The 26,560-nt window shown below is 31.9% G+C and overlaps 1 protein-coding gene across 1 annotated transcript; it reads left to right on the top strand.

Moving 5' to 3' along the window:
• The first annotated feature begins 1,090 nt into the window (after positions 1–1,090).
• On the top strand, positions 1,091–26,506 carry LOC111704999 (serine proteinase stubble). Its single transcript, XM_023477415.1, has 18 exons — positions 1,091–1,136; positions 1,212–1,326; positions 1,644–1,946; positions 7,831–7,910; positions 12,251–12,566; positions 13,187–13,241; positions 13,322–13,562; positions 14,375–14,649; positions 16,407–16,557; positions 17,379–17,491; positions 18,960–19,056; positions 20,894–21,023; positions 21,671–21,741; positions 23,168–23,233; positions 24,036–24,095; positions 24,688–24,755; positions 25,366–25,413; positions 25,845–26,506. The coding sequence occupies exons 3-18, from the start codon at positions 1,655–1,657 to the stop codon at positions 25,885–25,887; spliced, it is 2,106 nt and encodes a 701-aa protein (XP_023333183.1). The 5' UTR covers positions 1,091–1,136; positions 1,212–1,326; positions 1,644–1,654; the 3' UTR covers positions 25,888–26,506.
• The last annotated feature ends 54 nt before the right edge of the window (positions 26,507–26,560 follow it).

The following is a 26,560-nucleotide window of genomic DNA, read 5'->3' on the forward strand; positions in this document are numbered from 1 at the left end:
CTGACATTTATTATGTGAAAAGAACTTTGTAGTGAATTGACAAAATTTATCAGCCCCCCCCCCCCACTACCCCTCCTTGTAGTAAACCGTAAAATAAACAATTAAGGTTTAAACAGTGTCAAGTTCAATAACACAGAAATCCGCGAACCAACCAACACAAATCCACGAACTGGATTTGTTGTGACTGTAAACTCTCAAGAGTCAAGAGTACTTTGCATTTACTGAGAAGTAGGTGAAAACATGAATCTTATGTTTTAACTAACTTGAGAACCCAGCTTTGCCCAGAGTTTTCATAGTTACTCCCACTGTTTACCCGGGCTTGCTCGCAAGTTACGATTTAGCTATTTTCTCCTATACAAGTCGATCCATCCAACTTAGAATCTCAAAACTAAACTAAGAACATTTCCGTGTTTCTTCCGAGTTCCTCGATCAAAATTTGAGGCCAACCGGTCAAGGGGTCCCTGAGTTATGATTGGACATACAAACAGAGATTACTACTATACATATTTAGATATTGTAGCGAATAAGAGTCTTTATAAGAATAATTTCAAAGACTCTCTCTGAATATTTGAATAGGAAAATAAAAAAACACGTTGATTTCATGTTTGTACATTCTACTACGCTTCAGTTGATCTTAATCGATATAAATTCTCTCATATTTATATATATTTATATATTAGATTTAGCTGGCAAAACGGCTAATCCATATTGACTGAACATTTTGAGGAAACCCATGAGTACTCTGGGGGTAACAAAGGCAAAAAAATCAATCTTTTTAAAAAAAATTAATTCTATTTTTATTCCGCTTGAGCTAGTATAAAATATTATAAAATGTCGAACAAATCTTAAATTATTTTTTCTCCGATTAGGGTTTTATCTGCAGTAATCTGTAAAACCTTCAGAAAAAAAAATCATTAGATATTAATTACTTTCCATAGAACATGAAATGAAAATAAGCAAGAATCTAATTATAGATATTAAAAAACACAAGAAAAACAAAATAAGGTCTGTAACCTTAATACCACAGTATTAAAAATTATTTTGTAATACAAAAAATAATATGCTATAAAAAATATTTTCAGACCTTAACAGAATAAAATGAATAAGAGATAATAAAGAGGTTTTAAAGATTTAAGGTTAATTATTTTTACAATTTTAACTAAATATCAAACAGTTTGCGCTACTTTCTCATTCATTTTATATTTTTTAAGGTGTTCCCGGAGCACCTATGAAACCTTACCTAAAAAGACCTCGTAGAAACGGTTTCTAAAAACCTAAAAACCCTCCTAATGCCTACAAGAAAACGATCTCAAACATAGACTGCAGGTTTGATACTTTTAAAGTTTTAACATTATTCACTAACTAAGTTGTCAATTTCAAAGATAAAAAGTTTAAAATAATTTCCTTTAAAAAAGCTTAAATTCTCAAACTTTACTCCTTATACTTGTAGTATAGGGCGCCATCTTCCTAATTACAAATTTTGTCTTTTATAATTTGGTCTTTTAACGGCTCTCCAATTTTTCTTCTTATTGCTTTTTGCTTCTGATAGGTTAAAAAAAAGTTTTACACAACAGTAAACACACTTTCATATTGTTGTTATATTACATTTAGATTTTTTTAAATCTGAAATTTATTGTTTTTAGCTTGCTGTGCTATGGTGAGGAGAGGATGGTGGAAAGTGGTGGGAGCCCTTTCATTCATCCTACCTTGCTCCCTTGCAGTTGGGAGCAAACATGTTGTCTCTTTGGGAGCAGGGAGCACGGAGCTGGAGCATTTAGCCAGAGCAAGATCATTAGATTCAGGAGCCAGGGGAAATATTTCAGCTTTAATAGCCAGGAGTGTTCAAGGTGTGGTTAATCAGGAGGTTGTTGATCAAGATGACGAGGAGGCGGAGCATCTGGTTCCTTTTCCACTAGAAGGCGTTCCCCGGCAGTCCAGGACAGATGGTAGGAATACTTTGATTTCGGGGTTTATGGAGAGATTTTGATTTGGTTCACGTTGAAATTGGCTAAGTTCGTTGAAATCGGCTAAGTTGGGTTAAATTTGGCCAAGTTTGGTTAAGTTTTACTAAGTTAAATTAATATTGGCTAAGTTTGGTTGACATTGGTTAAATTGGGTTAACATTGAATAAGTTTGGTTGAATTTGGGTATGTTTGGTTAAATTTGGTTATGTTTGTTTCAATTTGGATATGTTTGGTTAAAGGAATTGAGTTTTTGCCACAAACTCAAATCTTCTGATCCCAATATCTTTGCAACCTGATGGCGCAAACCTTTGATATTTCAAACTTAGATTATTTTATCCATAAGTATTAATAGTTTGAAATATCTAAGGTCTACGACATTGGGTTACAAAGATAAAGAGATTAGTAAATCAGAGTTTTTGGCAAAAACTCAATTCCTTTGTCTAAGTTTGGTTAAATTTGCCTAAGTTTGCTTGACTCTGGTTCAGTTTAATCCTAGGTCAGTAGATGTTTCCCCAATAGCCAGTAGATGTTCTAGATTTTCCTAATAGTTTTTGCGGATTTCCAATAACAAATTGCTATATTGGATTTATTTCCATTTGACAAAAATTATGAAATATAATACTATCCAAAAGATTAAACATATTCATAGCTAAGAAAACCACTCTTTCTAAGTATGATTATAATGTATCTACAATATTATTTTATATTTAAGTTTAAAGATTGAATCACTTACCTTAGAATAAAGGATTATTTTATAAACATTTGCAAACTTTGAAAAAAGAATAGATTAATAAACTAAATAAATTATACACACATTATATAAAATACATTAAGAATGTCAATTTTTGATTGCTTATAAAATTATGTATATACCATTTAGTCCAAAATAAGAATTATTTTTAACAAAGGAATTGAATCTTTGCCACACACTTTGATCCTTATATCTTTGCAACCCAATGTCATTGATCTTAGATATATCAAACTATGTTTTCGTTAGATCAAATAATCTAAGTTTGAAATATCAAAGACTGCAAAGATATGTGTAGGGATTCGAAAATTTAAGCTTTTGTCAAAGACTCAATTTCTCAGTTTAATCAATTCAGTTTTTAACACAAAGTTTTTGAAAAAAGTACCGGAAAATGCGGGAAAAATGAGGGGGAAAATTATTTTTTCTCCACTTTGGTGTTTGATTCAAAAACTAGATCACAATTCAGGTCTGCATGCAAAAAAACAGAGAGAAATCTCTAGTAATAAAGTCAGAAGGCTTCTTTGGCCTTTAGGAGGGGGAAAATGCGGGAAAGGGGGGGGGAAATGTTATAAGGAGAGCGGGAAATGCATTATAAAATCCAGAATTGAGTTTCCCGACCTAATATTAATGACTTTAGACACCCCACATCAATCAATTCAGTTTTTAACACAAAGTTTTTGAAAAAAGGCCCGAAAAATGCGGGACAAATTAGGGGGAAAATTATTTTTTCTCCACTTTGGTGTTTGATTCAAAAACCAGATCACAATTCAGGCCTGCATGCAAAAAATCAGAGAGAAATCTCTAAAAACGAAGTCATAAATTCATTTAGTGGAGTTTGGTTTGTTGGATCCGGTTTGGTTTTGGTTGAGTTTGGTTTGTTGGATCCGGTTTGGATTTGGTTGAGTTTGGTTTGATTCAGCCTGTATCTGCATGATTTTACAGTGAATGCAATGTAGTAAAGCTGTTGTGTTAATAGATAATTCCAAATAAAGTGTTTATTGAGTTGAAACTGATTTTCAAGTTAATAATTGGATTTGTTTCATCCTTTAATCGGCGCGGCGTTAGCTTTATTTCCTGGCCGCGTACAGGGCGAAGCTTTGCGTCAGGTTGGCCTTTAGGGTCACCAAGCGTCACAATTCTCGGATATTACGCAAAATTGTGACGCTCATCTAGGGGGAGGAGGGCGGATCAATTCTTGATCCGATTTCTCCTAAATCTTCATAAACCTTTTATTCATGAAATTACTACAATAAATGTTAAACTGAATTTATAAATTTACATCAAACTTACTCTTTTTTATCTAAACTAGATCGGATAACAAAATTATAAAGGAATTGATTCTTTGCCACAACTCTAATGTTCTAATCTCTGCAACCTGATGGTGAAAACCTTTGATATTTAAAAATAAATTAGTTTGATCTAACAGAATTTATAGTTTGAAATATTGGGTTGCCAAGATATATCAGAAAGCCATGCAGAGTTTCTGGCAAAAACCTAATTCTTTTGAAAAAAAAGATAGGACTACCATTACAATATTTTGTTATTTTAATTATCAGAATGTTTTAAAGTTTTAATTTCTATTTTAATCCTATAAAGTTGAAACATATGTGCACTACTAAAATGCATTATACAGATACAGGGTGTCCCACATAATATTAGTCTGTTCAAAACACTAAATTAGCATTTTTGAAGACTAAAGAAAATTTTTAAATGTTGAATCATTTTAATAACTGTAGGCCATAAACAAATAAAGGGTTTTTCAAATACTATGAACGTATTTCAGTTATAAAAGATGCTAGATATTAGTTTAATTTTAAGCTTAATTAATACCAGCATTTAAAGTTTGAAATAAGTGTTATGTGTATTTAGTTGTAAAAATGTCAATTCATGTTATGGCAAGCAAGACTTAAACTCTATGTGTGCGTCAAAGGAGTTGAGTTTTTGTCACAAACCCACATTTTCTAATCTCTATATCTTTGCAACTTGATTGTGTAAACCTTTGACCTCAGCTCTAAAAAGTATTTATTATGCTCTTGTCCATCCTCACTTTTTATATTGTCTACCACTTATAAGCTGTACCAGTCTAAAAAATATTAATTCTCTGAGTCTTATACAAAGAAAATGTATTAGAACAATTGCAAAAGCTAGATATAATGCTCATTCTGAACCTCTATATTATGAATTAAAGATACTCCCCTTCACGGACCTTATTCTTCATCAAAAACTTTCGTTCATGCATTCCATAGCTTTTAGTTACGCCCCTCCTTCTTTCTATATGGATCCAGTGTTCCCCAGGAATTCAGATATTGAGATGCACCAATACCCCTTAAGAAATCGAGATCAATTTTTTGTTCCTAGATGTAAAAATTTATTTATAAATAGATTTCCCTTGTATTCTTTCACTTCCTGTTGGAATGAACTTGACCCAGATTTGTCTTGTATTGCTAGCAAAAATGAATTTAGATATAAACTTAAGCAACATTTTCTGGATAGATTATCGAACTTTGAATGCAATCGGCTATTTTGCTATACCTGTTCAACTCTAGTTTCTTAGATTAAATTGGGGTTTCCATGGACTGCAATATGATCTGTTCATATTTTTTAATACTTGATACATATAATGAATATCATATATATGTATCCTTGTCAGAAGAAATATTCAGCTTATTCTTGATCTCTTATCTTGATTAGAATAACATGTAGTAATAATATTTCTTGATCAAGAACAATCTTCTACATTATTGAGCCTAAAACTTTTTGTATTTGTGACTGTAAAGATTGACGCCATGTTTCCGCCTCCTGTTCTCCAACCGCCACCGCCGCTACTCTTCGCCATTTTTGTGCTCCATAAAGGCACATTGCACAATGTTTGAATCTAATCATTATTTTTCTGAACCTCGGGAGCTCGTGTGAAAACAGCCTGAGCTATCTTGTAGCTCCCCGGCCACAAAATATATATATGTAATTGTATAGTCATTTTTATTAATATGAATATTGTTAACTTGTGGCCTAATAAATGATTTGATTTGATTTGATTTGATTTGATATTTCAAACTTAACGTATTTGATCTAACAGAATCCATAGTTTGAAATATCAAAGGTCTATGACATTGGGCTGCAAAGATTAGGGGTTAAGAAACTCAAAGATTGTGGCTAGAACTCAGTTCCTTTACTAAAAAAGACACACCATCTTTGCAGACTACTGAATTGTCTGTGAATTTACGTTTTTCGTGCTATACCTTTTCTGTGATAAAAATTTTGTCAATACACCTAAAGGCAAAAAAAGGTTTAAAACTCCATGGAGCGTTAAATTTACGAAATATAGAAATAAAATCTTTGCAGATTAAAAAGTACAAAGTTATCTCGTCACGTTAATCGTAAATTTTACTTTTTTATTAGAATTTTTTAGAAATTTCATAGTTAAAATTAAAATAATATAAACACAAATCTTCTTATTATTGTTCTAGGAATGCTTTTAGATTTAAAGAACTATAAAAGACACAACTGAGGAAATCTTAGTTTTAGATTAATTAAACAAACTATAAAAGACACAACTGAGGAAATCTTAGTTTTAGATTAAACAAACTATAAAAGACATAACTGAGGAAATCTTAGTTTTAATTAAACAAACTATAAAAGACACAAGCGATGAAATCTTAGTTTTAGAATAAACAAACTATAAAAGACACAAATGAGGAAATCTTAGTTTTAGATTAAACAAACTTTAAAATACACAACCGAGAAAATCTGTGTTTAAGATTAAACAAACTATAAAAGACACAACTGAGGAAATCTTAGTTTTAGATTAAACAAACTATAAAAGACACAACTTAGGAAATCTTAGTTTAAGATTAAACAAACTATAAAAGGTGGGCATTTTTAAGTGTAAAGTATTAAGGATGTACGTTAACCTTGAGACTTGAAGCATGAAGATATCTGATATAATCTAAACTGCTTTATTCCAGTATTCGGTACATATACTTATATGTATATTCTAGTTTTTGGTATACATATACATATACATATTCATATACATTTACATATGTGTATATTCTAGTATTCGGTGCATATACATATACATATTCATATACATATACAATACATATACATGTACATTTATGTATATTCTAGAATTCCATAAATATTCATCCAAATATACATATGTGTATATTCAGTATTTGATATACATCTTTATATTCTATAGAGTATACGCACGGAATACGGATTAGACATATTTAAGAATAAAAGAAGAGAGCACTTGTCTCAAACTCAAATTTGTTCGCCTTTTATCTTTCAATCTGAGGATTTAAAACTCTGATATTTCAAACTTAGACTATTTGATTGAAATATCGAAGGTTGCAAAGATATAGGGATTGTAAAATTAGAATGTGTGCTGGGGTGTGTTTAGTTCCTTTCAATCAAGAAATAAGGATTTATTTTTCAGATATTTGTTGGTAAAAAAACTCTAAAAAGGGTTTCATTAAAAGAAACTTTAATATTTATATGTGTTATATATATAAAGTATAGTAATCTTTGTTTATAGATATGTATGGATATACAAGCATAACTCAAGAACTCCATGACCGATTTGTCTCAAAGTTTGCTTGGGGAACTCGGTAGAACCACGAAAATATTGTTAGCCTGGTTTTAAAATTAAAAGTTGAGTGTGACCCAACGCCCTAAAATGTAGTCTCAAAACTAATATCTTTAAAAAATGTTAAACTTTTATCCAGAGTTCTAAAAAATGATTTAGTTAATTTTTAATAATTTAGTTGAATGCCCGGCCTTGTTTATGACCTTGTCCGTGAATATATTTAATGATAATTTATGCACACAAATTCATTTAATCAATAATAATTGGATCAGATTTTGGAAATCCGCCAGCAGTTTACCAATCAGTATTTGAACCAAACCTTGAATCTGTTGCTTTTGTCAACATTATGTATTCATTCACATGTTTTGAATTATGTGTTGGTCTGCCACATGAAAAATATAAATTAAAGGGCAAGATCCCAATATTTTATGATAAACTGGCTGAAAATCTAAATTTTTGGTCACTCTAAAAAATGCATAATGTAAAAAGATAATTTCGGCTCTAAGATATTTTTATTTGCTTAGATGGCTACAAAATTTCTCCGAAGCCATGTGAGGTGTCAGGCATACAAGGAACATGCATGTTTGTGTGGGAGTGCTTAAAGGTAACTTTTTATCCTTTAAACGTACTTTTTACCATTTTTTATTAATTCATTCAGTTTTAGAGGGATTTTGTAAGCAGTAAAAGTTTAAGAAGAATTCTTAAAATTTATTTTTGCTTTCAATCTGAAAATTGACAACAATCATACAGACCTTTCAATCAAGCAGTTACGTTTATCTATTAAACTATAATCGTTATCTATCAAAACTGGTAAATTTGTCTATCAATCTGGTATTTTTATCTATTGAGCTGTAATCTTTAGCTATCAAACTGGTATCTTTATCTATCAAACTGGTATCTTTATTTATCTTTATCTATCAACCTGTTATCTTTATTTCTAAAATTATTTTCTTTATGTATAAAAGTGAAATCTTTATTTTGTTTTCTTTAAATATCAAACAGCCATCTTTTATCGTTATCTATTAAAGTATTATTATCTATTATGTATTAACCATGGTTATCTTTCTTGATCTGATCTACTTATCTGTAAAGCACGACCCACTTGGTTTTTATTTCTAATGTTTTTACTCTCTATCTATTTATCAACCTTTAAGGTCACAGTATGATTTTGAAGGACACCCCTCCCTTTATCCACTATTATTTAATAACTATTGTCATCTAATTGAGACCAGGGAGGGGATCAGGAGGGGATCAGGAGGGGATTAGGAGGGGATCAGGAGGGATTAGGCTTAAAGGGAGTGTTCGGGAAAAATGGAAAAATGAAAGGGTTTATACTGATATCGAATTCAATTTCTTGATCACTTCTAATTTTACTTCTATCTGTTGCGTCTATGAGGAAAAAATCTTTAGAAACATGTAACAGTTAACACCCAAGAGCGTAGCGTCCATACAAATTCACCTATGTTGCATTATTTTGCTCAGACCGTAAATAATTCAATTAAATTTAAAACTAATCATTCATAAATTACAACCTACAATTGTCAAATGCAATTCGATGGATTCATATTAAGATGAAAAAGATAGCTGCGTTAAAGGGACAATTCTAATTCATACTTCATCATACAAAGCTGTTAGGGGTACTGTTGTAAATTAGGCATTGCCATCCTTTCATGGAGGGCCACTTGAAGTTACGCTTACAGTCCCTTTAACAATATGTTTTGTTGTTGGTGTAAAGTTTATCGTTGTGAATCGATCATTCCAACTTATAAATGCAGGGTCACTTGAAATTCCAACTGCAGTCCCTTAAATTTGAGAAAATAGTATGAGGAAAGGAGGAGGAGGAAGGAAGTAAGATGATATAAAGTTATGATAAGAAAAGAGAGTTGAACGGAAGACGGAAATGGTAGCGTGATATAGAAAACATATTGTACAATATTGTACAATGGAAGCGTGATATAGAAAACATATTGTACAATATTGTACAATGGTAGCGTGATATAGAAAACATATTGTACAGTACTTCTAGATCTTATCATGTGTACTAGACAAGAACATTTTGCATTCTGTGAATTCAGATGTCTAATTCTAAACTATGATAATTTAATGTTTATCGAGACAGGAAACAAACCTCTGACCTACGATTACAGGTTTATTGATGACGTATTAACGCACATTTTCTTCCGGGACTTATTTGCGACTTAAAAAGACTGTAGACTTAATTAAATGCGACCAGCTCCATTAAACAAGGGAAATGTCCGATTCACAACGAGTCCCTTTAAATTTCTAAATGAGAATCAATAAAATAAATTAGTCCCGTTTTTAATTCATTGTTCAATTCATTATTCATTGTTTAATTTTCTTTATTCCCTCTGCAGCATAAATACGCAAGACAATTTTACGGAGAAACCAGAATTGAAAATATTAAAAGAATATCTATTTCACACTTGATCATTAAAAAGGCTTTCAATCCTGGTACATCTTTGACATCTTAAAAAAAAAGTGATGCAAAGTTTTTAGACTGCACTGACTCTTTTTAATAATTTTAAAAGATCTCCAGGTATAGTTTAAAAAGTAGAGTGCAATGGGGGGGGGGGGGTAAATTCATATAGGAATATGAAATATTATTAGGCTCTTTAAATTTAATATTCAGAACCAAACTTGAAAGTTGAATTTTACAATCATACTTAATATACACCTTGACATTTAACTCTAGAAATTTGGGGAGGGGGAAGGGGGGGTGGCATAAGAAACCTGCATAGATGTGATATTGCTTGTAGACCTCTAATGTCTATATGTAATAATAGTCACATAGATTCAGTCTGCTTATAAACAGTCTTATCAATTTAGAAGTATCGCAACGCCTTGGGCTTAGATTTTACCGCTCTTACTCATTTATGCTTTTCTGTAGTCCTTTGCATGTACATTCTAGCACTTTAAAGCATTTAATGTTGGATTTAGTTTTTAACAGATAATTGGCAAAATTCTCATAGATTTTTGCTTGAGAGCGTGAGATTTTTAAATTATAGTGTATAGCGCCTACTGTAAATCTATTCTAATCCTAACAGCATGAAGTTCATGAACTGTTGCCCATATCTAATTGTTCAATGAATTCTTTTCACGTTTCTATTGATTTAACCTTGGTTTTTCATACACACAAGTATACGAGCTATCCTTACCGTAATCCTTCATTCATCTTAGTCTTAAATACAACCAAGAATTCTAATATCAAGGGATTGTTTCAATAATACAACCAAGGATTTTAATATCAAGGGATTGGTCCAATAATACAACCAAGGATTCTAATATCAAGGGATTGTTTCAATAATACAACCAAGAATTCTAATATCAAGGGATTGGTCCAATAATACAACCAAGGATTCTAATTTTAAGGGATTGTTTCAATAATACAACCAAGGATTCTAATATCAAGGGATTGTTTCAATAATACAACCAACGATTCTTATATCAAGGGATTGTTTCAATAATACAACCAAGGATTTTAATATCAAGGGATTGGTCCAATAATACAACCAACGATTCTTATATCAAGGGATTGTTTCAATAATACAACCAAGAATTCTTATATCAAGGGATTGTTTCAATAATACAACCAACGATTTTAATATCAAGGGATTGTTTCAATAATACAACCAAGCATTCTATTTTTAAGGGATTGTTTCAATAATACAACCAACGATTCGAATATCAAGGGATTTTGGTCCAATAATACAATCAAGGATTCTAATTTCATGGGATTGATCCAATAATCCAACCAAGGATACTAATATCAAGGGATTGGTCCAATAATACAACCAAGGATTCCAATTTCAAGGGATTGGTCTAGTAATACAACCAAAAATTCTAATATAAAGGGATTGGTCCAATAATACAACCAAGGATTCTAATTACAATGAATTGGTCCAGTAATACAATCAAGGATTCTAATATTAAGGGATTGGTCCAATATTCCAACCAAGGATTCTAAATGATATTTGTAAAAGTAGAATGAATAAAGTATCATTCATTCAATAGAAATTTCGAAAAATTATAAATTGGCATCTCTCTAGAATACCTTTTTTTTCAAACTGGGAATAAAAAATCAAGATTGAAGGGAGAAGGGGGGAAGGGGGAGGGGCTAATTCTGAAATCAATTTGTATTTTGATAAATCATACTTTGAAAACTTAAACATTTTTTCATAGATGTTTTTTCTCATCGAAATCTTTGATCCGTGTTGGATTCGTTGAACCCTGATTACAGGATACATACAACCTTGAACATTTTCCACCTTGAGATTTTCCTTTGTCATCCACTCATCCATCCATATTTATATTCATCCCTCCACCCTAGAGATCATCCAAGCGCGACCAATCCCCTTGTTTCCTGGTTGCAGAATAATCTATTAAAAGTACACAAAATATTTCTTTTAAATGTATTTTTATATTATTATATTTTCGCAACCATGAGTCATGGAGTGAGTGTCATTTTTTTCGATGACAAAAACAAAGTTTCTGATTTAATTTTTTTTTTTTTTTTGGGGGGGGGGAATCAAACTTTCTTTTTTTCGAACAGTATAGTGACAACCGTTTTATTGGTAGTGGTTCGAAATTTGATAAAATAATTATTAAAAAACTTAGATGCATTACCGTATTTTTATTTAATTTATTTTATTTTAATTTAAAGATTCTGTTTTAAATTTTTTTCCATTTATTTTTGTTTGTTTAACTGTTTATGAGTCTTTGCCAGAGAACTTTGATTTTCTAATCTCCATGGGCCATGTCTTTGCAGCCCGATCACATAGACTTTAGTTATGAATTATGATAGATCGAATAATTTATTTTTGAAAATCACACCATTAGGTTGCAAAAGTTAGAGTTTGTGGCAAAGACTCAATTCCTTTAATTAACGATTAAAGAAACCAATTAAAAAAATAAATTTTTTTTTAGACTGATGGGCAACACCTGGGGATGTGTATGGATGGTTTTATGTTTGGTAGTTGTTGTATTCATGATACAAGGGACAATGATATAGCATCATCCGATATATATCCGTCCTCATCTTCCTCATATTCATCCTCATCCTCGTCATATCCATCTTCATCTTCCTCATATTCATCCTCATCATCCTCATATTCTCAAGCTTCCAATCCATATCCTTCATCCCATTCATCTCATTCATCCTTCTATCCTGCCTCCTCCTATTCATCTTCTAACTCTCCTCCTCCAACCACCAAGCCTCCATATTCTCCAAAAACAACGCCAGGTTGGTTAAAACATTTTTTACAGTGATAACCAGAAAACTAGCTGAAATAAAAAGACGACTTTTAGATTATATAATTTTTACTTTAAAAAGGCCAATGAATATGAGACACAGAAATTGTGCAAAGTAAAAAGACCATTTAACTAAATTAGTGATTTAACACGTGTCTAGTAAAATTATTTGCATCAAATACCCTTATAATTATTGCTATAATGTCGTCTTCCTATTCCGTTGTTTTCTGGTTATCACTAAACCATTATCAAAATCAATTTCTTAAAATTACTGGTCGACCTGATTTGAAATTAATATGGCCATACATTACCTGTATATATAGTTGATTGAAAGTCGTCTTTGTTAAGGTTCATAAGGTTGAGAAACACCGTAAAAATAAATCTGTAATTTATAACCATTAGAAAATACAATATCTTAGTTTCTATTTCGGAGTTAAAAAATCTAAGCTTTTATTCCGCTTTTTAGAAGTTAATATCTGATGAATGTATAATAAATATTTATATTCAAACATATTACTAAAAAATCGACCCCAATTTTTTCTCTACATTATAAAAATTATTTGAAGTGAAAGAAGATTTTATATAAATAATTAACAATAATTCACTATTCAGGTTTTACCTCACTTAACAGTGGTAACACCTACTTTCGCCCGCCTAGGCCAAAAAGGTAGTTAAATCAATTAATCAATAAAACAAATCAAATTAGAAATGTCGTCTTTTACTTTTTATATTTTTTATAATTTCCAGACCTCCAAGGCCCAGTATAAATCGCGTGGGTATCCTAAGTGGAATGGAGGAACCTGCTGAAGATAGTTACGATTTGACAAGACCGCCGCGACCTACCAAACCTTCCACGTTGATCTGGCCTTCATCCCTGCCCAGGAAACCTCCGACGGGTCGACCACAAAGCTGGGATAAAAAAGATGATAAATATTTTCCTGAAAATAATCACGTGGAGGAGAGAGATCCTGTAAACAATGAGCCAGAGGTAATCAATTTGGGACATACAGTGGGATACATAAAACTGTGAAATAGGAAGGCAATTAATTAATATTATGGTATTTTATGTAGTTTTAAAGTAAAAAACTAGTTTGTCTTGATGTACTTAAGATGTTAGGTAATTTCCCAAGGTTTTTCCCTAAGCGACAGCTTCCCAAAAGTATTTTCCCAAATGGAAACTTTCTAACTGTGTAATTTCACAAGTGGCAACTTGCGCAGCACTCTACCCTGTTCTAGCCGAAGCACTCGACCCTGTAGCCTGTTCTAGCCGCAGCACTCGACCCTGTAGCCTGTTCTAGTCGAAACACTCGACCCTGTAGCCTGTTCTAGCCGCAGCACTTGACCCTGTAGTCTATTCTAGCCGCAGCACTCGACCCTGTAGCCTGTTCTAGCCGTAGCACTCGACCCTGTAGCCTGTTCTAGCCGCAGCAATCGGCCCTGTAGCCTGTTCTAGCCGCAGCAATCGACCCTTAGCCAATCCTCGCCTCAGCGCTCTGCTACATTGGAAAATGCTTTTGGGAAAATACTTATCACCATTATTAATAATCTAACAGTCGCTTCCTAATCCATATTTACATAGAGCCCATTACAGTTTTCTATTTAATTTTCTCTTATTTAATCGTTAACAAAAAAGGTTCAGTCTGGCTTCTTTCAGATTTCTTACAAACTACAAAACTAATATTGTTATTGTGAAATGTCTATTGATCTAATTTACTAATACTAACTGTTTAAAAACTACATTTTGCATCTTATTGTCTACAAAGAGAGGGAACAATATTATTTGACTGTTCACTTTTTTAGGACTGGGGTTGGTCTACCAAATCTACACCTACACGTCCAACACGTCCGCCTAAACCTGGAGGTTTACTCAAATACAGTGCTGAGCAGACAGCTCCATTAAGAGAAGCTAGTACTAGCACTACTACGACTAGTACTAGCACAACAACAACCACAACAACAACAACAACAACCACAACAAGTACTACACCAACCACCACAACAACAGCTCCAACTACAACAACAGAAATGGCACTCCCTGTCTTTCAAACTCCAACCACACCTGCATTTACCATCAGGTATTTAGAAGGGAGTGACCGGCTATGTAAGGTAGTTTAACTGAGTATGCAGTGTTGTGGAAAACTTATTTCGGATTCATTTAAGAGACATATTAAACTTTTTAAAGATTCGAAAAATCCTGAGTTTGAATTTAATAATTTACAGATCTTTAAAAATTTTGATATGTTTCAAATGAATCTGTAAGAAGTTTTCCACAACACTGCATACTCAGTTCAACTACATTATATGGACGGTCACTCCCTTTAATGGGAATTTATTGTTGTAATTTCAAGTGGCCCTCCATATAAGAATGAGGGGTATACCCGATTCACAACGGAATGCCCTTAAAGGGACAGACCGGCTGTGTAAAGTAGTTGAACTGAGTATGCAGTGTTGTGAACAAATTCTTTAGGATTCATATGAGACATATAAAAAAGATCTTTAAATCCTGGATGGATGGATACGTTTTCAGAATTATTAATAATTTTTACTTTATTTTATGTCGTCGTTATTTTATAATTTTAAAAAACCGATTTTGAAAAGGTACCCACCAGATTCATGATTTTGAACGTCGACTATACACTGAAACTCAGTAATAATAGATCGTGGAAAAATTTTATATGTCTCAAATGAATCCTAAAGATTTTTTCACAATACTGCATACTCTGTTTGACTACCGTACATAGCCGGTCTCTCCCTTTAATACTTTTCTAAGATCTATAATGCGGTAGATATCGTCGTTTTTCCTTGGACTATTTTAAGTCATACTTTTAGTTTGAAAGTCATCTTCCTTTACCAATATTTTCTGGTTCTCTCTGTATACGGAACTAAAACAAAACTTGTTTTTGATAAACGCCAACTAATTCAAACCATACTTGGCTTATGTCAATAAGTAAAAAAAAAGTATTAAAAATGTCGCGCGTGGTTGAGCAACAAATTAAGTTGGAAAATTAATTGGAAAATTATAAATGACATGTAAAAACCAAAAATAAAATGGCTGGAGATAGAATTAAACAATTAGCAGTATACGTTTAGCCATACAAATATAGCATCAGAGGGCATATTGAAAAAACTTTGACATTATTCCGGCCTTTCTTTGTATCAAGGCAGTTATTAGTTAAGGCATATTATTAGTTCAAATAATATATGTCTAAAATTGTCCGCGGCAAATTTTAAGAAAAAACTTGACAAACTTACAAAATCTTTTGTTACATTTCGTAATAAAATTAAAGAAAATTTAACTGCAACGTTTTCCAATTACTAACGTAAAGAAATATAAAAATGTAAAAAAATATGGAATTAAACTTGTAAATGCAATTTTTATCAAAAGATGTTAAAAAAATAAAAAATGAGAAAAAATGAAAAAGTGAGCAACAACAGTTTTTACCCGAAATTTTATTATTTCTTCAAAATATGGAATTAGCACCCATTTTATTTACAAAAACAAATTTTGAATTTAAGCTCACCCAACATATCATTCTATACAGTGATAACCAGTTAGAGTTGTGGAATAGAAATATGGCAATCCTATTGTTACAATCCTTACATCTATTTGATATTGTTACAAAGTAAATAGTTTTACTGGACACTTATTAAATCAGTAATTTAGTTTAATATGGGTCTGTTCAGTGTTTACACTGCTCCATATGCTGTGTCTCATTATGTTCATTGGACTACTTAAAGTTATAACTTGAGTCTAAAAGTCGCCTTTTATTCCAGAGTTTTCTGGTTCTCATTGTAGGGAATAAATGAGAAAATATTGAACATTTTCTTTAAGTTCTGTGCTGACCCTGCGGCCCTCATCAGCTGCTGTAAGTGCGGAGAGCAGCCCTAGGAGCAGCTGCGGTCAGCCTACTATGCCAGATCACTGCTCTGAGGGTAGGATTGTTAATGGAAGCAGAGCTTGCTATGGTCAATTCCCTTGGCAGGTCAGTGGTCTTTAGACAAACACTAAAAACGAAGAAGATATCGTTTCGCTTACGACGAAAAAAACAGACAATCGTTTTTAAAACAATCGTTGTTTTTAAATTATTTCTTTAACGAATTAGCTTTTTTTTTAATTCAGCGTTACGTTAACCAAGCAAAATATCGTTTTATATTGTACTTCTTCGAATTATGCAACGATGAAACTATAAATGTAAATTTCTTCTTCAATCCTTTTAAAAACAATATTCTTGCACCACGCAATAAATAAATTTCACTTTTTTAGAAACCGGGTTTACAAATTCGGATTTTGAAATCTTTTTCAGGCAGTTTATTTTTATAAATTTCTCTTACACGAGTTGAAATTCAATTGGTGTTTGATGATTTATATTGTGTTATATCTATCTACATATATATAGATGTATAAATATATATATCTACATATATCTATATATAGATCATTCTCTACAATTTCTCATCATAAAAAGTATAAAAAATTACATTTTTTAAATTTAGAAAAAATGGGATTATTACCCAGAGTTAAAACAATAAGCAGCTATTATTTAAATGATAAATTATTGACAATTTAAAAGTTTTTAATTCTGAAAAACTATGATACCAGAATGCAATGCCTAATAAATGTCGTTTTCCAAATCAAGAATTTTGTTTTTATGAATTTTGGAACTAAAATTGCGAATAATAATAATGATAAAAATGACAATAATAATGATAATAATAATAATCAAATCATACATTTATCTACAGTAAAATGGCATCTTTTTATAATTATTAGCTCTGAACAATATTAATAATGCAAACAATCTAGGTGTCTGTGCGCCGAACTTCCTTTTTGAATATTTTTGGATCGTCTACGCATAGATGTGGAGGAGCACTGCTAAACGAGTATTGGGTTGCAACAGCGGGACATTGTGTAGATGAGTAAGCATTTTTTAATAAAATATTTTTTATTAAAGAGTTGACGTGATAATTTAATTGTAGATGGTATGTCCGACTTATAATTCCTCATATAAATGAGAGGACCTTTTCTGGTCAAGATTGTGGGAATATTTTTTTCCTTCTTTTTTTGAAATTTTTTTTTATTCTGACAATTTCCCCCAACATTTGAGAGTCATTTAAAATTATGTCAGCAGTCCCTTTAAATAAAGATAAAACATTGTGAAATTGCACAATAATTTGGGGCAAGTTTGTAGTTTTATGTGTCTACGACATTTATACCATTTAGGTTAAATTTTGTGTTTAAATGTTTTCATCTGAAAATTTATTAAAAAGTTAAAATTTTCGATAACGTTTATTCTAAAAGGTGAAAAACATTGACCGGACCAAGAAATATATAGACCAAGAACCGTCATATCTGATGCGTCAAATCTGTGTACTGTAGTGGGAGGAGATCAAAACAAAGAATTCAGGGGCAACGCATCATTTTTGAGGGAAAAGGGCCCAAGGGTTGGAATAAGAATATATTGCTATTGTATTTTCCACATTGACCAGAAAGCCAATCAAATCATAAGTATTCGCTATAACTTGATATGTTAACTTGTTTTTTGTTGGACTGAAATGTCACATCAGAGCTTTAGTCCTTTCCCTTCAACTTCTCTGGGGGCACTGGGTTCGTTTGCATTCCTCCCACAGTGTACAGTACATAATTTGCGTACATCTGAGTTGGGCGTTCCTTTATATAGTTGCTTGGACCGGACTATGTTTGAGATTAAGATAAAATTGTGAAATAAGAAGACGACATTTAAAATTCTATAGTTAATTATTTGATCATTGATGTTGTTTAAAAGGAAAGGCAATTAGTGTTTCCAGTAACTTAAAAATCAACATTTCAAGTAAATGGAGTTTTGGGTATGTGTATAAAGAGCATTGCATAAATGATGTGTTTCATGTCTAATGTCCATTGAAATATTTAAAATCCATTTTGAGTCTAAGACTTATTTTCGTATTCAACTGCAGTGTTATTGTGCTTACCGTATGTTAAATAATCAGTAATCTAAAGCCTTAACTGTAAACTTCCCGCTCAATAATATTTATTTGTCAACTTTTATTTTTTAATTTACATTGCGAGTTAAATTTTTATATATTTTTAATTACTATCGAAAAGTAATTGAAGTGATTTCTTTGTACCTGGTTTACCCATATAAAGATGTGCCTCAACTATACAGTAATATGCATGCGCAATACATTAAAATGGGTCTGCTTGTTGTAGGTGGATACAGGAGGCTCTATATTGTATGGCAGAGGCTCGTACTGCATAGAAAATATAGGAGGCTCGGTCTTTATATCGGAGGCTTATTGGCAGCCGGGGGATTCCTCCCTCGTCCTATTTTGCATTTAAATAATAGCTTTTTCTTTGTAAAAATACACAAAGTTAATTAATTCTTTTTAGTTTGACGATATCTCAGATCCGATTGAGGTTGGGAGAATGGGATTTCTCGTCAGAGTCGGAGCCTAATCCTCATCTTGAAGTAAAAGCGATTAAAAAGGTCGTCTTTACAGATTATTTATCATGCAGGGAAAGTTCTAATTGAAATTGTGGTTTCAGGGTAGAGAAGGAAATTGTGAGAATTCAACAGTTGTTAAGATACAGGGTGTCCCAATAAACAGGCTGATATATATTAAGCTACAGGGCGTCACAATAAACAAGCTACCATATCTATTAAGAAATACAATCTTTTCAAGATACACTTTTTGGCATTTATCAACTATTGGAAACGAAGACGATTTCCAATTGTCTCTGTATTCCCATGTTTATTATGACACCCTGTAGATTCTGAATCTGACAAATGGCTAATCCTATTTATGACTAAAGGTTATATTTGTCAATCTTAAAACTTAGAAGTTTATTATCAATTTGTTAATGGACCGGTTTACTTGAAATTTCGTCAAGAGTTCCTTTAACGAGAAGATTATCATCACAAGACTAATCTCTAGTTTGTAATTTATCTGAAAGGCATTATAAAGTATTAAGTCTTGTTTTCTAAACTCCATTATCTCTCTTTAATTATTCAATTTCTTAAATGTGTTTTCCAATTTCTTCTCAGGACATTTCTATACGTCTAACTTTTCTCTAAATAGTTTAGTACTGCTACTGCAGTTTAAAAAATACCAACCACCCACCCTGTCGACCAAGCATTATACTTTTAAAGCAAAGTTTATCATAATTTTCTTGGGAAAGAAAGAACACTGAAGAAAATAACATAAATAATTTAACGTTTCAAATAATGAGAAAATTAACATTTTCAAACTGTAGCGTAAGGTTTTATTTTTATAAAGCTATCAAAGAATTAAATGAAAGTTTTAAAAAATATAAAATTCATGCTAAATTGTTCAATCACAACTCATTATTTTGAATTCGAGTTGTTTTAAAAAAAAACGAAGCCATACATCCTGACACAAAATAAAAGTTGTTGTATAAAAATATGATAACCTAAACTTATTCTGCAATTGGCTCGGATATTAAAGGGTTAACCACAAAGAATGAAATTTTAAAGACGACCTAGAACTCTTTTACTATAAAAATCTGAAGGTACAAATTTATTGGGTTTCTGTCCTTTATATAGTCATTTTATGGTATATTTCATGGTATATTTTATGGTATAATAATGGTATAATAATTGGCATATTTAATGGTATATTTAATGGTATATTTAATGGTGTATTTAATGATATATTTAATGGTATATTTAATGATATATTTAATGGTATATTTAATGGTATATTTAAAGGTACATTTAATGGTATATTTTATGGTAAATTTAATGAGTAAGCATACGAAAAAAAAAGTTAAGGGCAAATTATAAACGTAAAAAATAAAATTCTGTACAGTCGTCACTGATATCTCATTCTTCAAGGGAAACCCTGTGTTGTCGGCACAGAAGTCTCTATTTTTGCTTCCTAATCTAATTAAAGGGACTGTAAGCGTAATTTCAAATGACCTTTCATTTATAGAGTGCCATGTCCGATTTACAACAATACCCTTGAAACTTTTGTATGATCAAGGATTGCGTTGTTATTCAGATATTTATGTAGCGGCAAGTTTAGTGCTCAGAAACCGCGCAAGTGTACACCAGGACGGAGTGTACGTGTACACTGTAACCTAGAGTGTACACCAGAACGGAGTGTACGTGTACACTGTAACCTAGAGTGTGCACTAGCAGTGCGACTAGCTTTCTCATACGAAACCAGCGCCATTTCCTTTCCCTTTATTCCTATTCCTTGAGTGTACCGATGTGAATCAGGCATGCCTCTCTATAAATGGAGGGTCACTTGAAATTACGCGTACAGTCTCTTCAACACATTTAAACTCTCTTTATATTTTAGATTGTACACCCGAAGTATAATTTCTTCACGTATGAGAATGATCTAGCGCTGGTTAGAGCTGAGAAAAGAATTAAGTTTGCTGATAACATTATTCCAATATGTCTACCAGGAAACGATGATCTGCTTATAGGTATTATTAATGTTTTTATTATCAAAATTATTAGTATTTTCATGATTTCCTGCATATACTGACAATGAGAGCCAGGAAACTGATTTAACTGTTCAGTTCTCTTCCCTGCAAAGTGACAGTTTCGAGCACAATTTGACGTTATCAAGATACATGTTTTGCTTTTATTTTTTATTTTATTATGGGGGGGGGGGTGCAGGGGCGGAAAAAGTGATTACCGTAATTTTAAAGATTGTTAAATTATATACCAAAACACGATTGAATTCAAATTGAAGAAACCGATGGAATCTTGCCCTGGTTAGTCCAGGGTGATATAATGTCGAGTGTGTTTTTACTTTTACATAAGAAAGATTTTGTTCTGGACACTTTTCGGAAGTAATTCTGTTAACATTTTGTTTTGTTATATTAACATTAAATATTACAATTATTTTCATATCCATTGCATATCTCAGTGAGAGTCAGAAAGCTTTGGAGTAAATCTCCTTTTCTTTTATAATAACTTTGATAGAAAAATCGAAATAACCAATATCTAGAGAGAAACTCATGGATATCTCATTCATTCTTGACCAGACAAATTTTTTAAAGATACCATCGTGAATCAGACATGCCACTCTGTTACATTAAAATTATTTGATTTGATATTTGTTCAGGTGAATTTGGAACAGTAGCTGGATGGGGCAGGTTAAGTGAGAAAGGAGTTCTTCCTTCTATTTTACAACATGTAAGTACACCAAGGACTTAGGAATACCAAACTTTTTACAGGACTTCGCTTCGGAAAGCTATTTAAAAGTTCATGCAATCAGTGTGATCGTTCTTTCTGTAAAATTTTTCATGCAATAAAATCGGTAGTTTAGTAAAAAAACGATAGTTTTTTTAAAAGTTTGTTCGAACGAATTGTTCCTTAACTGAAAAAAATAAGTTTTTTTTTCAAGTATCTCCGAACGAACTATTTAGAAATCGATCGTTTTTGTTTTTCTATTTCTATTTTAGTTTCTATGAACGATTTAATTCGTTGGTCCAAGGTTTGTAAATATTTCTTAACGACACCATCGTTAAAAAAAAAATTCGTCCGTTGAAGAAAACGATGCATGTACCCCAAGTATCTAGCAAGGACCTAATAATGTTAAATTCTACTTTTCGTGCATTCAATTAATATTCAAATAAAAATATTAGTTTGTATAATTTACAGTTGAAACCAAATAATGAATTCACTCATGTGTTAAAATATAAAACCATCGCTAACACGTACTTCAAGGATGGTAAAATCATTCTAAATACAAAATAAAAATAAAATGAAATTATATGAACAATTTACTGAACCTTGTACTGAACAACTGCTGGAAAATAGACTAAAATAAAATTCTTTCGACAATGTATGACAATGTATGACGCTTTTGTACAATTCAATTTTCAATTCTAGTAGTTTCAGTAGTAAACAACTTAATGATTGTCGTATTATTTCATTAAGGAGAAATATTGCTGAGGACGTTGCAATTTGTAATTATTATAATTGACGAAGGAACTGAGACTTTGCCACAAACAAATTTTCTAATCCTTGCAACCTAATGATGTAATTCTTTGATATTTCTAACGTGGATTATATGATCTTACAGACTTCATAGTTTGATATATCTAAGGTCTACGACCTTGGGCTGCTAAGATAATGGGATTAGAAAATCCAAAGTTGTGGCAAAAACTCTGTTCTGGATATGTTTAGGACACATTACTAAAAATTGATTAATTACAAGTTAACAAATCCCTAAATACAATTCATAATAAAATAAAAGAAAAAAACAACCGAATTTTAAAAGAAAAAACAATATAGACTAAGAAAGTGCAACTAAATACAATTTTTGTTGTTAAAACACCAGTTTCATCATGTAAAAAGGAGCAATCAGAATCATTTGTAGTAATAAATATGACACACTGAAACTGCTCTGAACTTAAGCAGTGGTTTAAATCTGCCAAAACCCGGTTTAAATTAAGCGGCGGCTCAAATCTTGAAACATTTGATACAATTTTAGGTGGAACCAATCATATTTAAGCCGCGGCTCAAATTTAAACCGCCGCTCAAATTCTTTAAATTCGGCCACTGGTTGATTATTTTATAGTTAAATACAATAAATATATATAATCTTTTCTTTTAGGTTTCAGTTCCCATTGTATCGAATGAAAGATGTAAAAGTATGTTTCTAGCAGCGGGAAGACACGAGGTAGGTCGTCTTTTTGTCTACCTGTCTATCTGTCTACCTTGTACCTGTATACCTCTGTACCTGTGTACCTGTCTACCTGTGTACCTGTCTACCTGTGTACCTGTCTACCTGTGTACCTGTCTACCTGTGTACCTGTCTACCTGTCTACCTGTGTATATCTGTCCACATGTATACCTGTCTACCTCTACCTTTCTTCCTGTCTCTCTGTCATGCTTTCTACCTGTCTCTCTGTCTACCTGTCTACCTTTGTCTATCTGTCCACGTGTCTATCTGTCCACATGCCTATCTGTCTTACTGTCTTACTGTCTATCTGTCTATCTGTCTATATGTCTATCTGTCTATCTGTCTATCTGTTTATCTGTTTATCTGTTTATCTGTCTATCTGTCTATCTGTCTATCTGTCTATCTGTCTATCTGTCTATCTGTCTATCTGTCTATCTGTCTATCTGTCTATCTGTCTATATGTCTATCTGTCTATCGGTCTAACTGTCTAACTGTCTAACTGTCTAACTGTCTAACGGTCTATCTGTCTATCTGTCCATCTGTCTTTCTGTCTATCTGTTACCTGCCTACATGTCTTCTTGTCTACCTATCCTCCTGCCTAATATTAACTCTGCCTACATGTCTATTCATCTATCTGACTAAAAGACTCTAGATTTATGGCATGGCTAAATAGTTTCTTTCAGGAAATATGTGATTAGATGGATATGTTAGATGATACCAGATATATTTATATGTGCTGATTGGATATGTTAGATGATACCAGATATATTTATGTGTGCTGGATATTGGATATGTTTAGGTTATACCAGATATATTTATGTGTGCTGGATATGAAACAGGGGGACGGGATTCTTGTCAGGTTAGTCAAAAAAATGATAATTTAGGAATTTATTTTTCAAATTTGTTGAATTTGAGCGTTTTCATAACTGTACGCTTTTTTATTAGTAAACATTTCTCTTTGAACATTAACTAAATAAACTTATAGAAATAATTACTTGCCTCAAACTACAATTTTCTAATCCCAGATCTCTGCGACCTGGTGGTGTAAATCTTTGATATTTCAAAGATTTGCATTTTGATCAACTATAACAAAATTTTTACGAAATAATAAAATATTCAGATCTTGAAATACGAGTATATTCAGAACAACTTCTAGTCATTTGATTTAAACATTATTTAGCTCTTCGAAAAGCTTATGACAAAATTGGAAGCAGATTGCAGATGTTTTGAAAAGCAATTTTGCACAGTTTTTTGCCCGTTAAAAATTAATTTTACATTTTCAGTTTTTCTTTAATAACATGTTTAGGTTTTGAAAATATGGCAATTATTTTCCCTGGTTTTCGCACATATTTTGTTTAATAACTGGATTTTGCAATAAATAATTGGACGTCATGTAGAGCTAGGGTTAATACAAAAAAAGAAAACCTTAAAAATGTTTTTACTTTTTACAGGGTGATTCAGGAGGACCCTTAGTTGTGAAGGGGAAGGATGGAAGATGGTTCCTCGCGGGCATTATTAGGTAAAACATTTTTTAAAATGTCAATGCTATTTTAAAATCATGTTGAAAGTTTGTGTCGATCTGTGACTTTCTTTCATGCTTAATTTTCCATGGGACTTAAGTTTACAGTGAGAACCAAAAATCTATGGGTTAGGAAGACGATATTCTGGCAATATAAAGAAAGTAGTTTTATTAGAAACTTATAAAACTAATTATAAAGTTAAATGGGTCTTTTTCACTGCATCATTGCTTAGGGTCATGTTCATTGGACTATTTAAAGTCATAACTGTTGTCTTAAATTCGTCTTTGTATTTCAATTATTTTTTTGTTCTCACTACAAATGCAATGAAATTGTATGAACAGCGAGCTTAATTTTTTTTTATATAATTTGAAGTCATAAATTTAGCTTATTTGTTGTTCGCTTTGTATTAAAACTCCCCCTTCATAACACTAGAACTAAAAATTAAATTTAACAACTGTTATATTTCTTTTGTTCAGAGGAAAAACAGTAATTGTCTTTCTCTGCCAATTGTCAAAATTAGAATTTTTCTTGAAACTCTTAGAAAAAGAAAAATGTTTTATTTCTTTTTTTTAAAGATTAGAGTAAAGATTAAAAAAAATATATTTTTAGTTGGGGCATTGGTTGTGCCGAACCTAATCTACCAGGTGTATGTACAAGGTAATTAAATTTACTACTTTTTATACAAAACTTATTATTGTTATTTTCCTAATAAAGTTTTAGTGGAACTAGGTAAGCATAATTTTAACTGACACTTCATGCAAATATGGCAATGCCCGATTTACAACGGTACCCTTGAAACTGTTGTCTAATCAAGTATGAAATATATATCAATGGTTTTGTTTCTTTAAACTGTTTTTTTCTCATTTGTGTATTCTCTGTGAAAGTGACTTGCGCACAATTCTTCTTATAAGTAGCAATCGAGAAACTAACAGAAAAATACACTTTTCCAGTAGAGAAAACGGTATCTTTCACATTTTCGATCAGATTAAGGTTTCAAGAGTACCTTTGTAAATCGGGCATTGCCATCTTTTGCATAGAGGGTCACACTTGATATTAAGCTTACAGTCCCTTTAAACCTTTTATTTCAGAATATCCCAGTTTCGAGGATGGATCTTGGACAATGTGAAGTGATATTACTGGAAACCGTTTTTAGAAACGCAGAAACGTTATTCAGTTCAGAAAAGTGAACACGGTCCCATTTTTTGTCACATATCTAATGGAATTGCAAAAAGTATATTGAGTGAACAAATCTGGCGCTAAAATATGTCAAAACGGCATTTATTGGAATTGAAGTATAAGTTTTTTCGCCAAAATCCCCGAAATCTGAACCTGGCATGACAACGATTCAGGGGAGAAAACCACAGTGATATAAATAATGAGCTAGTCATATAGAGAGGTAATTAACCTAGTCAAAGCTAGTCAAGGGGGGGCACTTAGTTAAAAAATCCACACCGAAAATCAGTCTAGTTTACAAACCTTTGGAAAATCAGTCTAGTTTACAAACCTCAGGAAAATCAGTCTAGTTTACAAACCTCAGGAAAATCAGTCTAGTTTTTAGAGCCCTGGAAAATTTAGTCATCGTAGCTAATTCATGCTTTAATGGGGAAGTAAAAGTACTTTTTCCAGGGTGGTGTGAAGAAATCATTTGATTTATTTTGTTACTTCAATTATTTGGAGTGAACCTAGATCCGCGTTATATTATTTCATACCTTGTTTATCTTTTTAAATAATAAAATTGGTTTCTAACTCATATTCAGAACCAATAGGAATAATTTGATGTTGTTAAGTTTTAAATAAATTTATA

This window comes from Eurytemora carolleeae, unplaced genomic scaffold (genome assembly GCF_000591075.1).
Source record: "Eurytemora carolleeae unplaced genomic scaffold, Eaff_2.0 scaffold637, whole genome shotgun sequence".
Taxonomy (NCBI): Eukaryota; Metazoa; Arthropoda; class Copepoda; order Calanoida; family Temoridae; genus Eurytemora; species Eurytemora carolleeae.